Consider the following 24,365-nt stretch of genomic DNA (forward strand, 5'->3'; position numbering starts at 1 on the left):
CGCGCGTCCTGGGGGGGCTTGGGGGGGCGAAGCCCCCTCAAAAACCGGCGCGGAGCGAAGCGGAGCGCCAATTTTTTCGCTTCTTGATATCTCTCCGATAAGCCTTCATAGTTTAGCGGTAAGTAAGAAACTCAATTATGGACAAAATAAACTGGAGGAAATTCGTACTGTAGTGCATAACAATATGGAACAGGCGTTAGGGGTCACATTACCACAATATAATCAGGATGTATCAGAAAAAATTGAAGCGCTTGATGGGATTGTAGGCTCGTTGAAGTCTAAAATTAATTCATCGAATCATCAAGAGAAGCTTCAACTTCTGACGTTAGCTCCCTCTTCTTGGACAACTGCGAAGATTGCATTGGAGTTTGGAGTCTCAGTTCGTGCCGCTAAAACGGCAAGAAAATTAAACAAGAAGAAAAAATCCAACATGAGTATGTTGGAAAAGCGTGCCGAATAACTGAAATGTTGGACAAATACCTCTTATTTTTACGTCTTTGCTTTTTGCATCAATTGGTACTTTTTGCTAAAGGGAGAAAATATTGATTCATGAACGTTGAATGTAAATTAATTTTAAAGATTGCGTCCAATTATCTTGATTTTAAGCTGATATGCGGCATTTGCGCACGACCGTGATTCGGGCGAACTGCCGTGCATCGAAATCGCGTTCAGTTAATCTCTTTGGATTTCGAACTGTAACTTCTCTCCTATTCGGCCGATTTGTACAAATGAGGTCTCTTTTTATTTGTACTTCAACGGAAAGTAAAGAAAAACTCGCTAAATAGACGGAAAACAAATTTTGAGAAAATTTGGTGGATCCTGGCATCACGGTGAATGGTTAATCGGTTAATTTTTTATTGCCTTGCTCGAAACCGGACACCCAAAGCTATATCGCGAGATAACTGTAGTGGTTTAAGTGGATTTCGGCAGGGGCCATGGTTAGTACATAGTATAATGAGTCTGTATAATATAGTATAATGAGGCTCATCACAGATTGCACTTACAGTGCAAGACGCTCATTGGCTATAGAGTTTTGGCGGGAAAGAAGGTTCTAGAGTTGAGTCCTCCGAGCGTAAGAAAGCTCCTATGAGGTTTCTGTCAAATTGAATAATACGGTTTTGACAGAAAAATGTTCTCAAGGGTTTCCAATTAGCAGTCCATTAGATTTTTTGGTAAAAGACCATCAGGGCTTGACAGTGTAATGGTTCAAAGACAAAGAAACGGGTGCGAGGAAAAAAGTATTTGGACGACCCGTTGAATAGCATTGGTTGATCTGTGTGCTGTACTATGGTACATCCGAGTGATTTCAAAAAGCGAGCCCTACTGGCACGCTTAAAAAACATTGCCGACATTCTCGCTATCCCTTCGCCAAAACAAGGCAAAAAATTGGAGGAAGATACGACACGCTTCGTTATTGAATATTATGAAAGTGACGACGCCTCAAGAACAATTCCGGGAATGAGAGACCGGATCAGCATTGGAGTTAAGGTGTACAAGCAAAAAAAAAAAAAAAATGCTTTTAGCAAACTTGAGAGAACTTCATGCAGACTTCAAGCAGCGATACCCCCATAACCCAATCGGGTTCTCAAAATGTTGTACTCTTAGGCCTAGATGGTGTGTTCTTGCCGGTGAATCGGGTACTCACTCCGTGTGTGTGTGCACTTATCACCAAAATGTTGTTTTGATGTTCGAGGCAGTTGATTTAGGCGAAACCTATCAGGATTTCTTCAACAGACTGGCAATTTCAGCCGACCAAACAACTGCTTTAGTACCTATTTGATTACGACAAAAATGATGACACCTTTTCCAAGGTTATGGAAGAGTTGTACGAAAATTGTTACGTTGCTTGTTTTGACCAAGATTGGTACTTCGGAGTTGTTGAGGAATTACACAAGGACGAACAGGATGTCTCAGTGCGATTCATGCATCCAAACGGACCAACAACTTTCTTTTATTGGCCTCGGAAGAAGGACATCTGCATTGTTTCCGTGTCATCGATCATTTCCGTAGTTGATCCACCAAGGACGACAACATCTGGTAGAACATTTGTCTTCTCCCAAGAAGTTATCGACACTGTTGTGGAAAGTGCAGAGATGCTAAGAAATAAATAGTTCCAACTGAATGCAAGAAATAGTAAAAGTTGGTAGACTATAGTCTGTTTCACGAAAACTGAGACTTTTTATTCGGCATTAAAATCCGTAAATGGCAACGCATCAGTCTTGGACTCGGGTGACCGTACCACTCGACGGACACCTTCTTTTGTTCAGCGACCATAGGCCGGCAACCCATCCATTGTAAGGGTAGGAACAATAGGCACCCCTCACCCCTCCTTAATGGGCCCTAGTACCCGGACCAAAATTTTTTTCTCGCTGAAAAATTCATCTTTTGGCGTGAAAAATTAATTCCAGCGTGAAATTATGATAAAAACGCAATAAGATTCAGTCCAATTATCTTAATTTTAAGCTGATATACGGCATTTGCGTGTGACCGCGATTCACCGCGGAATGCCGCATATCAGCTCAAAATTAAGATAATTGGACTGAATTTTAGTGCGTTTTTATCATAATTTCACGCTGGAATTAATTTTTCACGCCAAAAGATGAATTTTTCAGCGAGAAAAATATTTTAGTCCGGGTACTAGGGCCCATTAAGGAGGGGTGAAGGGTGCCTATTGTTCCTACCCTTAAAATGGATGGGTTGCCGGCCTATGGTCGCTGAACAAAAGAAGGTGTCCGGCGAGCGGTACGGTCACCCGAGTCCAAGACTAATGCGTTGCCATTTACGGATTTTAATGCCGAATAAAAAGTCTCAGTTTTCGTGAAACAGACTATAGCCGATGACATGTGTCTATACGCAGTTCAGTTCAGTCATCAATCACATCTTTCCCTTAACCCGTGGATGGAGGAGTGCACAAACTTGTGCGCGGGTTAGTGTCTGTGCTTCGCAACTCGCGTTTGACCCTCCCCCTTTTAGGCTTAGATTCTATCAATTGTACTCACTCTGTTAACGTTTTGAGACTTAAGATTTTTTCAATACTTTCAGTTGTACTTGACAGTTTGGGTTTTTTGACGATTTTTTTCCTTTTATTTTAGTCTGAGCTACTAGGAGGTGACTCAGAGCGACTGTCCCCGGGGTCGGCCTCTTCCTTCTCTTTTTATCATTGAGCTCATAGGTCAGGTGATATGACCTTCTTTGGTGCGTCGTGATAAAGTGACAGCTTTTGGTTTTTTTCGCTCTCTGCGGTTTTTCTTTTTTTATTGGTTTTCATGCAAGTTTTTGGCTTTCGCATAATCTGTATCTTCACATATTTTTTTTTGGTTTCCACTCCGCATCAGTGTATGGGGTATTTTTTGGAGAGGTAGATTGATATTTCAGTTCCTCTAATCTTTTCTCTCCTGAGCTATAACAAAGAGAAGGTGACTCAGAGTAACTGCCCCCGAGGTCGGCCTTTCCTTCTCTTTTGATTGAGCTCAGTGGCCAAGTACGGTCTCCAGTGATGCGGTCAGGTCAAATCAAGACCTTAGGTTCCACTTTCTTTTCTAAAACTCTGGTTTTTATGGTTTTATGGTTTTGTTCTTTGCTCTTCTTCATTTGTATCGTCGCTTTTTCTTTGGTTTAAATCCGATCTTCAAATTCGGGATTCTGAGTTTTCCGGCAAACAAATTAGGGTGTATGGAAAGGCAGCGTGAAGTCTCACCCTTTTTCAAATTTTAGCTTTTACTTTTCTGCAATATTTATTGTCAATCTTAATGAGCGAAATTTTCTTCCTGCCCGTAAATCAGGTCCAAGTCAAACCTCCATTTCTTATTCAAACTATCTTCCTTATTTTATTGTAACTATTGCTACAATTCTCAGTCAAGTCGAAGTCTAAGGCACCCTTGGTCCCTAATTGGACATCGTCCACCGACGGATTCCCCTCAACCTCCTTCACTTGAGGGGGGGGGGGAGTTAGGGCTGGCCGTTCTTGATCGCCTCTATTCAGAAGCCGTAGGGGTGTAATTCTTAGTTAGTTATCTTGACTTCTAACTTTTTTGAAAGGAGTGTCAGGTTGCCTCCACCTTTAGAAAAGTCCTCCAAAGGATCGATGGGGTGCATCAAATTTTTCCACCGTCAAGTTTATAATCGGCGATTTTTATGATGCAAGCATCGGCTCCTTTAAATCATATCATCGATTCAAATCAACTCCACTTATTCAACGTCATTTATCGCCTTTTTTTTTTTTTTTTTTTAGAATTTTCGGTCTTTTTCAAATTCGGTTTTTTTAAAGATATTTTACCAATAAATGGATAATGTGTAATGTAAGCTTTTCAAAAGTACACCTTAAGTTCGAAGAAGAGATAAAAAAAATGAAAATTGCAGTGACTATTCATGAGATGCTCGAATTACCGTGGGAAAACCCGCCTTTTTTGAGCATTTCCGGCCGGTTTCCATTTCCGTTTAGCTCCGTAACACATCGATGCACTTTTATTAGTGTTAAGTACTCGAAAAATTACACCATAAGGTTGAAGTAAAGAGAAAAAATTAAAATTTCAGTGACTATTCAGGAGATGCATCGGTTCCCGTGTAATAAATCGTTTTTCGCCGTCATTTTTGAGCATTTCCGGCCGGTTTTTATTTCCGTTTAGATCCGTGCCCCGTCGATGCACGTTAGCAAGTGTTTATTACTCGAAAGTATATACCTTAAGGTTGCAATAGAGAGAGTAAATTGGAAATTGCGGTTAAAATCCATGGAATGCATCGGTTACCGTGTGAAAAATCGTCTTTTTGCGTCAATTTCGAGGATTTTCGGTCTGTTTCCGGTTTCCATGAGGCCGTTAATCGATCGGTGAATGTATGAAAAGCGTTGATAGTCTGATTTTATACATATTAGAGGGTAAAAAGGGAGAAAATATTGATAATTGAAGAGTTTACTATCGAAAGATTTGGATCAACATGTAAAAATTCGTCTTTTTTTCCATTTTTGACCTTTTTTGGCCTATTTGAATTTTTTTAGGCCCTTAACCGTCCGATGTCAATTGAAAAAAGTACATCAACCAAAAGTGTATATCCTAAGCTTGAAGTAAAAAAAACATCGAAAATCTGAGAGACAGTTTTTTAGATAGTTCACTTTGAACATTGAATAGCGAAAAAATCGTAAATTTTAAAAAACCCTAAATTACGGCCATTAGAATAATTTTTAGTTTAATTTCGATGGCATAGAATCTACATGAAAAATTGGTTTTGGAACACTCTTACAGGTATGATGAATTGATACAAAGTCTCGCTATGGAGAGTCAAAGAGAGGGAAGTCGAGAAAATGAGAATCGCTAAAACGGGCGTTTTTGAATATCGCTAAAATTCACCCCATCTTTGGGGGTCGATATCTCGCGAACGGGGCGTCAGATGGGAAAACCCTTCAAAATTAGTTTCTTATAGTGATGTAAAGACCCCGTATACCAATTTTCAGCGTACTCATTCGGTGTTATCCGATGGACTCCAACTGACATCGACAGTAACGAACGCAAAACGAGAACTCTCCTAACCAAACATAATATGCACCATCCCAAGGCGTCATCGATTCGGCTCACCCTACCCAGAGTAGAAGGTGGGAGAGGCCTAATAGATCTCAACGTACTACTAGTTAAACAAGTTGAAAACCTCCGGGACTTTTTCTACGGGAAACAGCAAGAGTCGGCACTGCACGAAGCAGTAGTGTCTGCGGTTCAAGAGCTTACCATTCTCAACCTGCAGAATAAGGAACACAGACCACCAAATAAGGCTAAAAGCACGCAAGAAAAGCAACGTGAGTGGATCCAGAAGGAGCTCCACGGCAGACATCCCAACGATCTTCAGCAAAGTTATGTCGATAAAGATGCATCGAACTTATGGCTGAGAAAAGGGAACCTGTTTGGAGAAACCGAAGGGTTCATGACCGCAATACAAGATCAAGTTATCTGCAGGAGAAATTACGCCAAATATATAATCAAAGACCCGAATGTAGCCGATAACACATGTAGAAAATGCGGTAAGGCACCTGAAACAATACAACATGTTATCGGAGCCTGTTCGGCCATGGCACAATCGGACTACCTTCAGAGGCACAACCAAGTCTGCAACATTCTACACCAGAACCTAGCCATGAAATACGAGCTTATCAATAAGGAAACGCCGTATTATAAATATACTCCAGAAGTTGTGCTAGAAAACGACAAATGTAAGCTCTATTATGATCGGACGCGGTAATCACGGATAAGACCGCTCCACATAACAGGCCCGACATAATTCTGGTGAACAAAAGCCAAAAAACAGCCTACCTGATGGATATAGCAATCCCTAATAATCACAACTTGCAGAAAACGCAACAGGAAAAAATAGAAAGGTACGTGGGGTTAGGTAATGAAATCAAGGCCATGTGGAAGCTGCAAGAAGCCCGCATTGTTCTAATCGCGTAATCTCGAACACCGGTGTAATACCTACCAAGCTGAGTGTAGCACTGAGACAATTGGAGGTCCAGGAGAACATCATGCAGAGAATGCAAAAATCTGTAATTTTAAGTAGGTGCAATGTGGTACGGAAATTTTTATCGCTCTACAACAAAAGTATCTCATACACGCACATGTACATATATGTATACATATTTGAAAAAAAAAACATTCTGTGATATACTAATAAGGTAGCATATGAAGTAAAGAATTATGCCCTAGGCCCAGCCCGGCATGAACTGGGAAGCCACATATGTACATTTGTGTGAAAATAAAAATAAAAAATATAATAATAATAATAATAATAATAATTATGAAAATGTAACCATCGACAATGAAACCAGCATCAGACAACTAGACCCTGGTGAAACTTACAAGTACCCAGGCATGGAAGAGAATTCAGGAATGCAAAATACAACAGTCAAAGAGAAGGTCAAGAAAGAATACATCCGAAGAGTTAGGGCAGTATTAAAGACAGAGCTGTCAGCAAAAAATAAGATTTCGGCCATCGGAGCACTTGCAGTTCCCGTGCTTCAGTACGGATTTGCAATCCTAGACTGGAAGATGACAGAAATCCGAGCTCTGGACGTCAAAACAAGAAAATACCTAACAATGTACAAAATGCACCACCCATCCGCGGATGTTCACCGACTCTACGTCAGCAGAAAACTGGGAGGAAGAGGGTTGAGACAGATAGAAGCAGCGTACAAGTCCACCATTATCAGTACGAAATACTACCTGAGAAAGAAGAGGAATGAAGATCTGTTTCTCAAATCGGTACACGAGGCGGACACCCAGCTGAATACGCTGCACTCGATTACCAAAAAAGCTGACAAGTTCGAAACTGAGTTAGAACAAAACTTTGAACAAACACCAGTTAAAAGCAGAAACCAAACAATCAAGAAGAAAATAGCCGAAACCTTAAGATCAAAATGGACCGAAAAGAACATGCACGGTCAGTACCCTCGCTTACTGGAAGAAGACAGAGTCGAAAGCACTCTTTCAACCATGTGGCTGAGCAAAGGAGCATTAAAAGGAGAAACCGAAAGCCTAATTGCAGCAGCCCAAGACCAGGCTCTTAACACTAGATACCGAGATCGGAAAATACACGGCAGAGCCCGAGACAGTAAGTGCAGAATTTGCCATCAGCACGAGGAAACTATAGATCACATAATATCGGCGTGCCCGATCCTTGCCAAAAAGGACTACATAGAGCGGCATGACAGAGTGTGCACCCATCTCCATCATAACTTGTGTAAAGAGTACAATATAGCAGTCGAAACAAACTGGTACGAGCACAAGCCAAAAGCTATCACAGCAACGGATGATGGACAAACAACTATCATATGGAATGTTCCTGTCAGAACTGATAGGACGGTGCCGAACAACAGGCCTGACATCATACTGCGAAGAAGGGGGCAAACTTGCTTGCTTATCGACGTGTCAATCCCAGCGGATAGGAACATATCATTGAAGGAAGCCGAAAAAAGACTCAAGTATAAAGACTTAGAAATCGAGATAAGTAGAATGTGGAAAACGGACACGAAAGTCATACCCTTCGTCGGCGCGACGGGAGCAGTCTCGAAAGAATGGAAGAAATTTAAGGAAGAAATCCCTGGGAAGCACTCTCTTGTCACAGCTCAAAAAGCAGCAATACTCGGAACTGCTAGGATACTGAGGAAAGTCTTAAGTTGAAAACCTTAACCAAAGAATCCATACTCATTTGTTCCCACAAACCAAAAACACCCCTACCCCCACCACCTCAGGAAAGAAACCTTTAGGCAGGCGTCCTCCTGACACCTACCCTGCCTCGGTTCCTAAAACAGATATCCTTGTCCGGGACGAACCATCCCCCAAAAGGGGGAGTAAAATAATCACCACCCGGCTACCCAAACCACAAACAGCCCTCATACCTAGGAGCATTGTTTGCCCCTGTGTGAGGGCTTAAATAACAAAATACGCTCTTTTATTTTAACAATGTTTTTTAAATTTTTAACAACGTTTTACGAATTTAACAACATTTTTCGATTTTAACACCTTTTTACGATTTTCACATTCAAGTTTTAGCAATTTTAAGTCAAATTTTAGCAATTTAAAATCAAATTTTAGCAATTTTAAATCAAATTTCAGCGATTTTAAAAGGCTCTAGCTTTGAAAGACTTGGCTACGGTCCGTCTTTCAATGAGTTTCTTTCCACAAACGTATTTTTGTGAGAAAAGTACTTCTGTATAATAATAATAATAATAATAATAATAATAATAATAATAATAATAATAATAATAATAATAATAATAATAATAATAATAAAATTATAAATCTGTAAAATTATACATCTAGCGCTGGCCAACGATCGAGAACTATGTGATACTGCTGAACCCTACTACAAATATTGCCCAGCCACGGTCCTGGAGAATCAGCGCTTCCGGCTCTATTGGGATAACCCGATCCTAACCGATAAAACCATCATGGCAAACAGACCGGACATAGTGCTTGTTGATAAGCGAGATCGCACCGCTTACATCATTGATATTAGCATCCCTAATAATCATAACTTGGAGCTGAAGTATCAGGAAAAGATGGTAAAATATCTGCCCTTAGCTGCAGAAATGAAGCGATTATGGAACCTGAATATTGTTTGTATCAAGCCCTGATAATGTCAGTAACGGGGATAGTTCCAAAAAGTTTAGTTCAACATCTTCGAGACCTCGGAATAAACAGTTACCTGCTTCATTCAATGCAGAAGTCCGTCGTTATAAGCACGTCAAGTATTGTCAGGTCGTTTCTTAATATCGAATAATTTTTTTGATTTCGCTTAAAATTTAATTTTTTTTTTTTTTTTTTTTTTTTTTTTTTTTTTTTTTTTTTTTAAATTTTACTTTAAAATAACGTTTACCCTTTTTTTCAAGCAAGATAGTATGTGTTACTGACTTTGGCCTGTGGCCCGTCAGTAATACTTGTGCCGGAAGTGTTCCCTCTTCTGAGTTACAAAAAAAAAAAAAAAAAAAAAAAAAAAAAATAATATAATAATAATAATAAAACTGCAGGGAGGACTGTCTATGGTCTGGGGTATTAAAACTGCAGGGAGGACTGTCTATGGTCTGGGGTATTCACGCACCTCCAGTCCCGAGTCACTTTCTGAGCACTCCCTTTGTGCCAGGAAGTACTTCAATAAAAAAAAAAACCCAACCCGGGGTGTAAGCAAACCGTGCCCATCGGGTCTCTTGGCATCGGGTGCTTCTGAAGGTGTCTACCCACGGTGCCCTGGGATACCGGGCGACCTCCCAGAGTACGTAGCCTTACCCGGCGAAGAGGCTGCCGGGCGGACCGTCCAAATCCTCCTCTACTCGTGGGAACAACATGGATTCCAGAAAAATTACTAAACAACGCAAGAACTCTCAAATCACCCTAGCGAATAGGGACAGAGATGAAGAGTTGAACAGACCAACAAACTCGAGAACAAACCGAGCGGACCCAAGAAATGTGCCTACAAACACGCCACAAACTCTCAGCCCGACTCAAGTACAACCTTTGAGTAGCCAGCCAGACTCTCAGCCATACCATACAAGGGCGCGAACAAAATGGAGCGAGGCAGAATACAAAGAAGTCATGTGGTGCTACCTCTACATCAAAGAAAGCACAGGCAGCTGCAACATGAAGTCCACTTACAATCTCTGGAGAAAGAGAAACCCAGCTACCCGTCCTTATATTGAAGCAAATAAACTTGCAACCCAACGCAGGTACATAGAGAACCAAAAGAAACTGAATGAGATGCAACTCTCCGAAATCAAAGCAGACGTCCGTCTCCACCTTGGACAGACATCTCAGACCCCAGAAAATGAGACAGAACATTCGCAAAGCAGCTCAGCCAACCAAAAAGATCCAGAGGATGAGGGAATATCGTCTCAAGTAGCCCAATCCTCACAAAGAATTAAATGGACTCAAGAAGAGTACAAAGAAGTCATGTGGTGTCACTGGTATACTAAAGAAGGTACAGGCTTTTGCAACATAAAGGAGACGTACGATTTATGGAGAGCTAGGAACCCTGACACCCGATTACACATCAATGCGAATAAACTAGCCACGCAGAGAAGATACATAGAAAACAAAAGGAAACTTAGCGATGAGCTGCTTGAAGAAATTAAAGCAGATGCTATTGCCACACTAGAAGCATCAACTGAGGAACATGCCGGAGAAGCCCCCCAAGTGGCACCTGATGCACTGGATGATATCCTATCCCAAGACATCCTAGCCGAGCTAAACATCTCAAACCAAGCGTCACAAACTCATCCTGGAAACCAGCAACCTACGAGCGATGAGCTGACAGAGACCAACCCTGAGCCGCTAGCCCCAACGCCAGAACCCAAGTCATCACAAAACGAAAAGCCAGAGTCACCAATTAGGAGACTCTACCAAGAAGTACTGGAGATGACCTTAGAGGAAAGAGAACCGATCAGAAAACTGAACGGCGCAAAAAAGGAGAAGGAAATCCTTGCACGGGCCAACAGTGAGGTGAAGACTATACTAGAAACTGAACAGGAATTGGACCTCTGGAAAATAAATTGCTTACTCTACGCGGCAGCTCTAACAGTCAGTGATGAAGCAAACAACCCAAGACCAGTAAAAAAGAACAACGCGAAAGAAACGAAACCCCTGTGGCAAAAAAGGATCGATAACAGAATAAAAGAGCTGAGATGCAACCTTTCAGTGTTAACTAATTTCAAGGAGACTAGCAAGTCTAACGAGAAGCCAATGACACAGCGAGTTAAATCAATACTAGAAAAATACACTGACGAAGGAGAAGAATACAATATTGACAATGTAACCGAGCAACTTAAACAACGCATATCAGTGTTCAGCCAAAGGATCAGGAGATACAAAAAACGATCTAACCAATATAGGGAAAATAGGATGTTTGTAACTAACTGTAAGAGCTTCTACAGAAAAATCAAAGGGGACGGAGCAGAAACTGGTGCAACCCCTAAGAAACAAGAAATAGAGGAGTTCTGGAAAGGAATTTACGAAACTCCCACAGAGCATAACACCGAAGCGGACTGGATTAAGGATCTAAACGTCGAACATCAGATGGAATGGACTCCCCTAAATGAGGCAGAAGTAGCGAATGTCTTAAAGAATCTTGCGAATTGGAAAGCACCCGGCCCAGACAAGATACAGAGCTTCTGGTACAAAAAAATGCACCCCATCCACAAGTATCTAACAACAGAATACATAAAACTACTGGGGGGAGAAGAGTTCCCACCTTGGTTAGCTAAAGGGTGCACGTACCTGATACCGAAAAACAAAGAAACAGCGAACCCAAAGAACTTCCGCCCGATCACTTGTCTTAACATTATGTACAAGATATACACCGCTTTAATGGCTGGCAAAACTTACAAGTATTTAGAAAGTGCTGAACTCCTCCCAATAGAGCAGAAAGGGTGCCGAAAAGGAGCAAATGGATGCTTAGATCAACTCCTTATATCCAAGACTGCCATTGAAGACTGCAAAAGGAGGAAGAAAAATCTATCCGTAGCATGGCTAGACTACCAAAAAGCCTTCGACAGCATGCCACATAGCTGGATCATACGAGCACTGGAAATAATGGGAGTCCACCCAAATCTAGTCAACGCGTGTAAGAACATGATGAAACACTGGGCAACTGTCATCCAACTGAACGGAAACGCGGGCCAAATCGTAACTTCGGAAATCAAAATCAGGCGTGGAATCTATCAAGGAGACGCATTCTCGCCCCTTCTGTTTTGCATAGGACTAATACCCCTATCGAAGAAGCTGAACGAACAGCAGAATGGATACGACCTTGAGGATGGTTACAAACAACTGACACACCTTCTTTACATGGACGACTTGAAACTCTTCAGTAGCAATGAAACAAAGCTTCAACAACAGCTTAAAACAGTAAAAGAATTTAGTGACGATATCGGAATGAAATTCGGCCTGGATAAGTGCGCCAAAGTGACTTTCAAGAAAGGAAAGTTTTTTAAAGGTGAAAATGTAACCATCGACAATGAAACCAGCATCAGACAACTAGACCCTGGTGAAACTTACAAGTACCTGGGCATGGAAGAGAATTCAGGAGTGCAAAATACAACAGTCAAAGAGAAGGTCAAGAAAGAATACATCCGAAGAGTTAGGGCAGTATTAAAGACAGAGCTGTCAGCAAAAAATAAGATTTCGGCCATCGGAGCACTTGCAGTTCCCGTGCTTCAGTACGGATTTGCAATCCTAGACTGGAAGATGACAGAAATCCGAGCTCTGGACGTCAAAACAAGAAAATACCTGACAATGTACAAAATGCACCACCCATCCGCGGATGTTCACCGACTCTACGTCAGCAGAAAACTGGGAGGAAGAGGGTTGAGACAGATAGAAGCAGCGTACAAGTCCACAATTATCAGTACGAAATACTACCTGAGAAAGAAGAGAAATGAAGATCTGTTTCTTAAATCGGTACACGAGGCGGACACCCAGCTGAACACGCTACACTCGATTACCAAAAAAGCTGACAAGTTTGAAACTGAGTTAGAACAAAACTTTGAACAAACACCAGTTAAAAGCAGGAACCAAATAATCAAGAAGAAAATAGCCGAAACCTTAAGATCAAAATGGACCGAAAAGAACATGCACGGTCAGTACCCTCGCTTACTGGAAGAAGACAGAGTCGAAAGCACTCTTTCAACCATGTGGCTGAGCAAAGGAGCATTAAAAGGAGAAACCGAAAGCCTAATTGCAGCAGCCCAAGACCAGGCTCTTAACACTAGGTACCGAGATCGGAAAATACACGGCAGAGCCCGAGACAGTAAGTGTAGAATTTGCCATCAGCACGAGGAAACTATAGATCACATAATATCGGCGTGCCCGATCCTTGCCAAAAAGGACTACATAGAACGGCATGACAGAGTGTGCACCCATCTCCATCATAACCTGTGCAAAGAGTACAATATAGCAGTCGAAACAAACTGGTACGAGCACAAGCCAAAAGCTATCACAGCAACGGATGATGGGCAAACAACTATCATATGGAATGTTCCTGTCAGAACTGATAGGACGGTTCCGAACAACAGGCCTGACATCATACTGCGAAAAAGGGGGCAAACTTGCTTGCTTATCGACGTGTCAATCCCAGCGGATAGGAACATATCATTGAAGGAAGCCGAAAAAAGACTCAAGTATAAAGACTTAGAAATCGAGATAAGTAGAATGTGGAAAACGGACACGAAAGTCATACCCTTCGTAATCGGCGCGACGGGAGCAGTCTCGAAAGAATGGAAGAAATTTAAGGAAGAAATCCCTGGGAAGCACTCTCTTGTCACAGCTCAGAAAGCAGCAATCCTCGGAACTGCTAGGATACTGAGGAAAGTCTTAAGTTGAAAACCTTAACCAAAGAATCCATACTCATTTGTTCCCCCACAACCTAAACCCCTACCCCACCATCATCGACGAGAAGCAACCTCTGGGTGGGCGTCTTAGGACACAGCTCTCACCCCGGTTACTGCAAACCTTATCGTCGGCTGTAAATTGGCCATTCATAGCCAAGTTAACACCGGCCTCAACCCACTATACTCTCTCTACCAATGAGCATTGTTTGCTCACGTAAAGAGAGCCCAACTACCCAGCAAAGCTGGAGATAACTTCGCATATAAATAATAATAATAATAATAATAATAATAATAATAATAATAAAACTGCAGGGAGGACTGTCTATGGTCTGGGGTATTCACGCACCTCCAGTCCCGAGTCACTTTCTGAGCACTCCCTTTGTGCAAGGAAGTACTTCACTAAAAAGCCCAACCCGGGGTGTAAGCAAACCGCGCCCATCGGGTCTCTTGGCATCGGGTGCTTCTGAAGGTGTCTACCCACGGTGCCCTGGGATACCGGGCGACCTCCCAGAGTACGTAGCCTTACCCGGCGAAGAGGCTGGCGGGCGGACCGTCCAAATTCTCCTCTACTCGTGGGAACAACATGGATTCCAGAAAAATTACTAAACAACGCAAGGACTCTCAAATTATCCTAACGAATAGGGATTGAGATGAAGAGATGAACAGACCAACAAACTCAAGAACAAACCGAGCGGACAAACATGCCACAAACTCTCAGCCCGACTCAAGTACATCCTTTGAGTAGCCAGCCAGACTCTCAGTCCAACCATACAAGGGCGCGAACAAAATGGAGCGAGGCAGAATATAAAGAAGTCATAAGGTGCTACCTCTACATCAAAGAAAGCACAGGCAGCTGCAACATGAAGTCCATTTACAATCTCTGGAGAAAAAGAAACCCAGCTACCCGCCCTTATATTGAAGCAAATAAACTTGCAACCCAACGCTGGTACATAGAGAACCAAAAGAAACTGAATGAAATGCAACTCTCCGAAATCAAAGCAGACGTCCGTCTCCACCTTGGACAGACATCTCAGAGCCCAGAAAATGAGACAGAACGTTCGCAAAGCAGCTCAACCAACCAAAAAGATCCAGAGGATAAGGTAATATCGTCTCAAGTAGCCCAATCCTCACAAAGAATTAAATGGACTCAAGAAGAGTACAAAGAAGTTATCTGGTGTCACTGGTATACTAAAGAAGGCACAGGCTTTTGCAACATAAAAGTGACGTACGATATATGGAGAGCTAGGAACCCTGACACCCGTTTACACATCAATGCGAATAAACTAGCCACGCAGAGAAGATACATAGAAAACAAAAGGAAACTTAGCGATGAGTTGCTTGAAGAAATCAAAGCAGATGTTATTGCCACACTAGAAGCATCGACTGGGCAACATGCCGGAGAAACCCCCGAAGTGGCACCTGATGCACTTGATGATATGCTATCCCAAGACATCCTAGCCGAGCTAAACATCTCAAACCAAGCGTCACAAACTCCTCCTGGAAACCAGCAACCTACGAGCGATGAGCTAACAGAGACCAACCCTGAGCCGTTAGCCCCAACGCCAGAACCCAAGTCATCACAAAACGAAAAGCCAGAGTCACCAATTAGGAGACTCTACCAAGAAGTACTGAAGATGACCTTAGAGGAAAGAGAACCGATTAGAAAACTGAACGGCGCAAAAAAGGAGAAGGAAATCCTTGCACGGGCCAACAGTGAGGTGAAGACTATACTAGAAACCGAACAGGAATTGAACCTCTGGAAAATAAATTGCTTATTCTACGCGGCAGCTCTAACAATCGGTGATGAAGCAAACAACCCAAGACCAGTAAAAAAGAACAACGCGAAAGAAGTGAAACCCCTGTGGCAAAAAAGGATCGATAACAGAATAAAAGAGCTGTGATGCAACCTTTCAGTGTCAACTAATTTCAAGGAGACGAGCAAGTCTAACGAGAAGCCAATGAAACAGCGAGTAAAATCAATACTAGAACAATACACTGACGAAGGAGAAGAATGCAATATTGACAATGTAGCCGAGCAACTTAAACAACGCATATCAGTGTTCAGCCAAAGGATCCGGAGATACAAAAAACGATCTAACCAATCTAGGGAAAATAGGATGTTTGTAACTAATTGTAAGAGCTTTTACAGAAAAATCAAAGGGGACGGAGCAGAAACCGGTGCAACCCCTAAGTAACAAGAAATAGAGGAGTTCTGGAAAGGAATTTACGAAACTCCCACAGAGCGTAACACCGAAGCAGACTGGATTAAGGATCTAAAGGTCGAACATCAGATATGGAATGGACTCCCCTAAATGAGGCAGAAGTAGCGAATATCTTAAAGAATCTTGCAAATTGGAAGGCACCCGGCCCAGACAAGATACAGAGCTTCTGGTACAAAAAAATGCACCCCATCCATAAGTATCTAACAGCAGAATACATAAAACTACTGGAAGGAGAAGAGTTCCCACCTTGGTCAGCTAAGGGGTGCACGTACCTGATGCCAAAAAACAAAGAAACAGCGAACCCAAAGAACTTCCGCCCGATCACTTGTCTTAACATTATGTACTAGATATACACCGCCTTAATGGCTGGCAAAACTTACAAGTATTTAGAAAGTGCTGAACTTCTCCCTATAGAGCAGAAAGGGTGCCGAAAAGGAGCGAATGGATGCTTAGATCAACTCCTAATACCCAAGACTGCCCTTGAAGACTGCAAAAGAAGGAAGAAAAATCTATACGTAGCATGGCTAGACTACCAAAAAGCCTTCGACAGCATGCCACATAGCTGGATCATACGAGCACTGGAGATAATGGGAGCCCACCCAAATCTAGTCAACGCGTGTAAGAACATGATGAAACACTGGGCAACTGTCATCCAACTAAACGGAAACGCGGACCAAATCGTAACCTCGGAAATCAAAATCAGGCGTGGAATCTATCAAGGAGACGCATTCTCGCCTCTTCTGTTTTGCATAGGACTAATACCCCTATCGAAGAAACTGAATGAACAACAGAACGGATACGACCTCGAGAATGGTTACAAACAACTGACGCACCTTCTTTACATGGATGACTTAGAAACTCTTCAGTAGCAATGAAACAAAGCTTCAACAACAGCTAAAAACAGTAAAAGAATTTCGTGAAGATATCGGAATGAAATTTGGCCTAGATAAGTGCGCCAAAGTGACTTTCAAGAAAGGAAAGTTTTTTAAAGGTGAAAATGTAGTCATCGACAATGAAACCAGCATCAGACAACTACACCCTCCTGGTGAAACTTACAAGTACCAAGGCATGGAAGAGAACTCAGGAGTGCAAAATACAACAGTCAAAGAGAAGGTCAAGAAAGAATACATCCGAAGAGTTAGGGCAGCATTAAAAACAGAGCTATCAGCAAAAAATAAGATTTCGGCCATCGGAGCACTTGCAGTTCCCGTGCTTCAGTACGGATTTGCAATCCTAGACTGGAAGATGACAGAATCACTGATCACTAATCATGTGATCGTAACGTATGAAAAATCAAGGGTTTTGAACTTTGCTGAATGTGCTCTACGAAGAACAGCCTCCAAATACTGAAATAATGGACCACTAGACAAGGTACGAATTTAAGCGATCTGGTACATGTTTCTTAACCAGAATTTCACGTAGAAAACGATCCTCACAACGAAAATCACTGAAACCAACTCCTAAGGAAGATATTAACGTTTTTATTTCACATTGGTTACAAGGAATTTGAACTGCCCGTTCACAAGAAACTCAAAGCTCTACGTGAGCCAAATCGCCCACTACAACGGTTTCAGCAAGCTTCTCAATCGAGCAATGCTCATTTCCCACCATGTGTTGTTCAAACTATTAGCAATTTGCTATAGCTGAGCCAAAGCGTCAAGATTGAGGTTGCCAGATTTTCATATCGCAGAGACTGTCATGATAAACGTTTAGCGCGCGATATGAATCACGTAGAGCATTGAGTTTTCATGAGCGGGTGGTTTGAATTGACGCATCAAGAATCATTAAATATCTTCGTCAGGAGTTAATTTCGGTAATTTTCGTTGTGTGCATCGTGTTTTACGTAAAATTTCGGTTAAGAAACATGTATCAAAATGCTGAAATTTGTACCTTATCTAGTGGTCTATTACGCGGTTTTCAGTGATGTTAGACAATAAAATATGGCAACATAGGGTTTTTTTTTGGGGGGGGAGGCTTTATCCATTAATTTTTTGGAGGAAGGTTATGACCAGCTGCGTACATTTTCCGCCAAGGAATCTATTTCTGGTTTAAGATGAGTCGCCCATTTTATGCCATTTTAAATAATGATGAAAAATAAGAAAATTCTAAGAAGATCGTTTTAACTCTGAGCGCAAGGTTTGCTATCAACGAAAATTGGCCAAAATGACTATCTTACATCCTTAATGAACGTACTTGAAGGACAATATTCTCCTTCGATGATGGGATCGTTATGAAACAGCGTCACGTCAAATGTCAAAAAACCCGCATTTTTTGCCAAAATCGACCTTTAGTCCCATATTTAGGCCAGTATTAGGTACCCATAAATAGACCGAAAATGACAAAATCATGATACATTCCGCAAACTTTAGACTTTAAATGAGCAAGCAATCGTAGAATTGAAGAATTTCAGGGTATGGGCCCAACAACGGCCCTTATCGAAACCCCACCTTTGGCAAATCCCTTAATATCAGTCACTTACCGGTCTACGCCTCTAAGTGGCAACAATGTCGGCAGCCATTTTCGATTTGGAGGCTTAATTTTTTATAAGAGTAAACATCTGATCTCCTATTCGAACTTCTTGACCCAATAAACTTGATTTTTAACGTATTGTTTGTTACAGCTGCCCTATATGGCAGTTTCATCCGCAAGACCGGTGGCCATTTTGGGCGCCATTTTTTATTTTAGGGCTTCTTGAGAGCTGCAGCGGAAAATGGACCTCATTTTCGAACTCTACGACCCTGAAAACCTAATAATTGATACCTCACAATGCATGTAAACCCAAATATGCAAATTAGTACCCGTAAGAGGTATTTTTGGACGCCATCTTGGATTTTGGCCTGAAAATGAACTTTGGGCTAACTTTTGACTCAAAACTCGGATTCTACGATCAAAAATACATAAGAATCGACACCCGACACGACGTAATTGCAAACTTTAAATTTTTTTTACCCCAAAACCGCCATTTTGGCCGCCATCTTGAATTTGGGGGGGTTTGTAGGAAATTTGAGATGGCCATCATCGATTTTCTTTTTCTAGACATCAAAACGAAGAGAATGATGTATCGCACAATATGCCTTCACGAACCTGCAGACGGGAATACGTATGCCCCCTGCCCTGACTAGCTACTGAGTTATGTCTCCTGGTATATTCGGTACCGGCTAGGAGTCTGCAACCTGCTGTGATGTGACCAATCGTTTCAGGACATAAATGACACTTCCTGCACGAGTCACCAACGGTCCCATCTTTAATGACGAACTTCCTATAGTTTCTTGTACAAATGACTTGATCCTGGATGGCAAGTATAAAGCCTTCCGTTTCCGGAAACAACTGCCCGCTCTGAAGAAATTTGTAAGACAGGCTCTTGGAGATATGCTCTTAGTGGACCTGACTATAGTGTCTTCCGTGCAACTCTTTAGATGCCCAGATGGTCTCCTTCTGCTCATCCATGTGAAATGGTGGACACACAGCTCCCTGCGAGATCAAATTCAAAGGCGTATAGTTCCTATTCGTGCAAACGATTGCCGGATGTAAAGGGTGTCCTCTGTTTGCAAAATACGTCCTGAGATCATGAACCTGACGATTACACAACTCGTGGATATCGAGTAGACCTCTTTCGCCTACTTCCCGACCGAGAGTCACTCTCTCTTTGCAGGATTTCGGGTGCAACTTCCGGCTCTTGGTCAACAACACTCTGGTTTTAATGTTGATATTCTCCACTAAGATAGGAGATTAATAGCAAATAATAATTGACAGGTAAAAGTTTAAGTAGTTTGTAGGCTAGTCCTTCTAGGAAGACTCTATCAAAGGCTTGAGCTATGTCCAAGAGGACAAGAGAGCAAATTAACTTATGTTCAAAGCAGTTTTCGATGAGGTCCGTCGTCCTGTGGATCTGCTCTATTGTCGAGTGACGTTTTCTAAAGCCAAACTGGTGTCTGGGAAAAATCTTCCTCTCATCAATTATCGGCATTAAGCGCTTGAGAAAGATTCTTTCGAATAGTTTGCCAATAATTGACAAAAGGGAGATCGGCCTATAAGATGATGCCAGCTCCTTGGGTTATTATTTTTCTTATGAAACATCACAACCCCCGCTGTCTTCCAGACGGAGGGTATCCAGCAGAGGGCCAGTGAAGCACTAAAGATATCTGCCAATTTTTTAATTGCTATATTAGGCAAATTTATAAGCATATCACCAGAGACCAAGTCCAGCCCAGGCGCCTTTTTAACTTTGATTTTATATTTAATTAAGTCAGCTACCTCCCGACGCTTCACTTCGGCAAAGGGTTCAGGGGGCGGTGGGATTATTTTCGCCTGTTCGACTTTGATGTCAATATCTGATTTGATGTTAGCATTGGGTTGAAAGACTTCAGATAAATGCCGGGAAAATTCATTTGCTTTGTCTTGGTGGGTTTTAGTCCATCCTCCCGTTACAAGGGGTGTTCTAAGTGGCTCATTGAAATAGTCAGTCTTTTTCAGATACTTAGTGGTTTTCCACTGTGAGCAATCTGTTGTGGGTGTAGGTGTGAGCTCTTTCAAGAAATTGTATGTTTGTTGTTGTCTGAATTCTGATATTAAATTGGTGGTCTGTCTATTTACTTTATTAAAATATAGTTTGTCTAAGTAATGGCGGGATTTTTGCCATTTAGCACGGAGACGGTGTCTTTCAAGGATTAGGTCGCGGATTTCAAGAGGTAAGTTTAAATGGCTGTTAGTATATTTGATTACAGGAGAGGCGTGGGCGGCAGCTGAGGTAATTATTTCCGCCATGTCTCCCGCTTCTTTTTCAAGTTTATCAACCGAATCTATTGGGCCGAGCGTAATGGACTTGTTAACGAGCTCTCTGAACTTGTCCCAATTAGTTTTATTGTTCGTGATTTGATTTCTCTTTTTAAGAATAACTTTATGATGAAGAGCGAGTTTGATCGGGATGTGATCTGAATTTAATTCTATTTCGGATCCCACTGCAAGATAGTTACGAGAAACATGTCGGATAATAAAAAAGTCGAGAAGGTCCGGTTTTTTAATAGGATCAGTTGGATAATATGTGGGAAAACCATCTGTTATTGTTGAGGCACCTACTTCCTTAAGGGATAGTAGTAATTGTTTACCTCTAGGATTATCTGCACGACAACCCAGTCTAGGATCTTTTGCGTTCCAGTCTCCCGCTAAAATCATTCTTTGAGGGAGATTGTTAAAAAAAATTTGAGAAAGATTCACAATTAGTTTTCACATTAGGAGGACAATATACAGCACCGATGTAAAATTCTCCTATGTTGGTAGTTACAGAAACTCCTACAGACTGAAAATTTTCTGATGAAACATTAAGTTTAGGATCATGCGTGTGTTTAATTGATTTTTTAATAAGTAGACCGGCTCCTCCTCGGCACGAATCGCTGGGGTGGTCCATCCTGTAAAAAATATACCCATCTGGTTTCCCCACATAGTGTTGGCCACTGGCGAGATGGGTTTCGGTGATCATAAAAATGTCAAAATCATTATCTTTAATATAGCGATAGACTTCATTAGTTCGTAGAAGAAGTCCGTTGGTGTTAGCATAGGCGATCCTCAGCGCAGCGTCAGTCATCGTGCTGGACCTGGATGGGCCCCCGCTATTGGACCATTATTTCTAGTAAGGGTAGTTTCAAGTTTAGCTACCCTTTCACATAGGTTATTCATTGTTAGCATAAAACGATTCATAATTGCATTAAAATCAGGGGGTATGTTGAAACTATTCACTAAAGGAGGAGGGGGTTGTGAAAAGTTAGAAGTATGGGGCTGTTGTCGAGTGTCAATTGCTGGATTACTAGAATTCTGATTTTGAGGAGTACTATTTGGATATCTATTGCGGAAGGCGTCTCTGAAGGAGACTCCGGGTTTCAGGTTACTTTTTGCGGGTTGAACTTGTTGACCGAATCTGGCAACTCTGTTATCATTGATTTTTTGTGATAACTTGTTCTTCAGCTGTGTTTTTCGCTCGGCAGTGATTATTTTTGCTACAGTACAGCCACGATAGCTGCCTGGATGTTTATCTCCGCAATTTGCACATTTGGGGTTGTCTATGTATTTGGGTAAGGGACATTCTAGCGTATGATGCGCTTCGCTGTACCTTACCCATTTGGATGGAAAGAAACAGTATTTTGAGCTGTGCAAAAAGCTCTGGCAGTTAGTACATTGGATGGGGATTAATGGATCATTAGAGGGGACAGGTTCTATTCTAATTTTCATGTTAGCTATGTACATAATTTTATAGATTTTTTCAATATTTTCACTGTGAGGAAAGGAAACAGTAAAGACATTTTGTGGCACTAATTTGTACTAGGCGGCAAGATTTTAGTTTTAACAGACTCATTTTCAGTATCTTTGTTGGTATTATCAGTATTTTCAGCATTATCGGTACTATTAGTGGTATTTCCAGTATTGTTTTCTGTGTTATTTCTCTCATTATCTTCATTGGATGGAGTATTTGTCTTTTCATTGTTGTTGGGAGGATTATCTTGAGAATCCATTGAATTGATTGGTTTATTGGTCTTTACTGTTTCTTTTCTAGTAGAATTGTTGGGAAATTTCTTAAGGTTGTTAATAATAGAGAGGGGTTTAAAGCCTTGCTCTGTTAGACTATCTTGAATGTTAGTCAGGGAGGTGGAATGATGAAGGCCTTTGATTAACACTCTGATGGGCCTAGTATTTTTATTCTCGTAAGTGTTAAAGAGAAATCCGTTTTCGGAGAGAATTATAACAATTTTTTCATGAGTGTTATCATCTGCGGCAGAGATTTTGAATGAGTCGGATGGAAAGACCCTAGAATTCCAGAGATTTTTGTCTACATCCTTTAGCACTTTACACAATTTAACAAAATCAGTCTTAACTGCAGTGATAATGGGGGGGGGGGGTTAGGTTTGATCTTTTTGTCTTCTTCAGGATCGATAGTTGATTTATCGTTCAAATTTACAGTTTGCATGCTGTTCTTATCACTATTATTAATTGAAGGTTTCTCACCGGAGTTGTTGGCAGTTTGTTTCTGTCGATTCAATTTGGAGATAGCTTTATTGGTCGCCCGATTAGGGTTGTTTGAGGAACTAAAATGTCAGTGTCCGAGCCAATTGACATGTCATTGATGTCGTCGTCATCCGTCTCTGTGTTATCTTCGCCCTCGTTGAGAAGCAGGTTATAGTTGTTTTTGGTGAATAGTTGCCTGGAAGCAAGAGATTGAACCCTCTGGCTGGTTGAGGGGGTAGAGTTGTGGTTATCCTTCCTGGTATTTTTGCGGGGGGAGATTGCACTTGAGGTGTTGGGGTTCGTTCACTACACTCAGTTTGCTTTTTTTGAAATTCGGTTAGAGATTTTGTTAAAGCTTGTACTTGATCTGAAAGGTTCTTAACTTGAGCTATGAGTTGTGAGTTCTGTTCTTGAAGGTATTTAATTAACGCCTTATCGGTACTAAGTTGAATGTTGTTGTCATTCTGCGAGTTAGTATAGGCATGTTGTTATTTTTAAGGCTATTTCTGCGAGAAGTATTAAGTGAGGAGCAAGATTGTTTATTCAGTGGTTGTGAAAGATTGTTTACTTCTGCAGAAAGGCTTGTAGATTTAATTCGATGGCAGATATTGTCTGAGCAGTCGGTTACAAAATGAATAGTGCACTTACAAATTGGACAGTGTTCTATGGAATGAGCAAGACACTTTTTCATGATGTTGATGATGTTGATGAGATTCACAGACACTTGAAGACACTAAAAGTTCAAATGAATCTACACTGTATGTTCTGGGGGTAAAAACCCCCAGATTATGCTAACTTTGAAGGTATTCACATGTTTACACGATTTGGAAATAGGCCGTATGCTTATTTCTGATATACGTGGCACGGGCACGGAATTGAGTGCAAAGCCGAGATCTGATAGAGAGCGAGAACTGTCACGCGACCGTCTCCGATCAAGGTTGATAACGGACTCCCATATGCTTAATGTCCCTATGCACGGTGCCCCTGAACTCACTTTAAACGCGACTTTGTTGTACATCAAAAATTCAAGTTGGAGGTTGTAGTGGGGTACTCCCTGATGGGTTTTTGGGCAATTTCGAAATAGGTTGTCGGAGCTCCTCGAAAAATAATCGCATTTTTGTGGTTTTTTAGGGGTAAAATAGCAAAATTGGCCTCCGGGCGACAAATTAAACCCCCTCTCCCTCATCCTTGCCTTGACCGATCTGAATTTTTAGTATGTTTTTACCTGGTATAAGATGGGACTTTTCTGAAATTTTCATGCCCATACAAATTTTTTTGCTCCCGCGGCAGCGTTG

At 41.6% G+C, this 24,365-nt stretch overlaps 1 protein-coding gene across 2 annotated transcripts in view; it reads left to right on the plus strand.

The window, feature by feature from the left end:
• Nucleotides 1-24,365, plus strand: part of LOC109038042 (uncharacterized) — a 236,592-nt gene that overhangs the window by 19,953 nt on the left and 192,274 nt on the right. The window contains exon 3 of one of the 2 annotated variants that reach the window (XM_072297137.1): nucleotides 20,721-20,765. The exons of the other annotated variant lie outside the window; for it this stretch is intronic. Coding sequence (XP_072153238.1) covers nucleotides 20,721-20,765 — 45 coding nt within the window. The remainder of the gene's footprint in view (nucleotides 1-20,720; nucleotides 20,766-24,365) is intronic. 2 annotated transcript variants of the gene reach the window in all.

This window comes from Bemisia tabaci, chromosome 2 (genome assembly GCF_918797505.1).
Source record: "Bemisia tabaci chromosome 2, PGI_BMITA_v3".
Lineage (NCBI taxonomy): Eukaryota > Metazoa > Arthropoda > Insecta > Hemiptera > Aleyrodidae > Bemisia > Bemisia tabaci.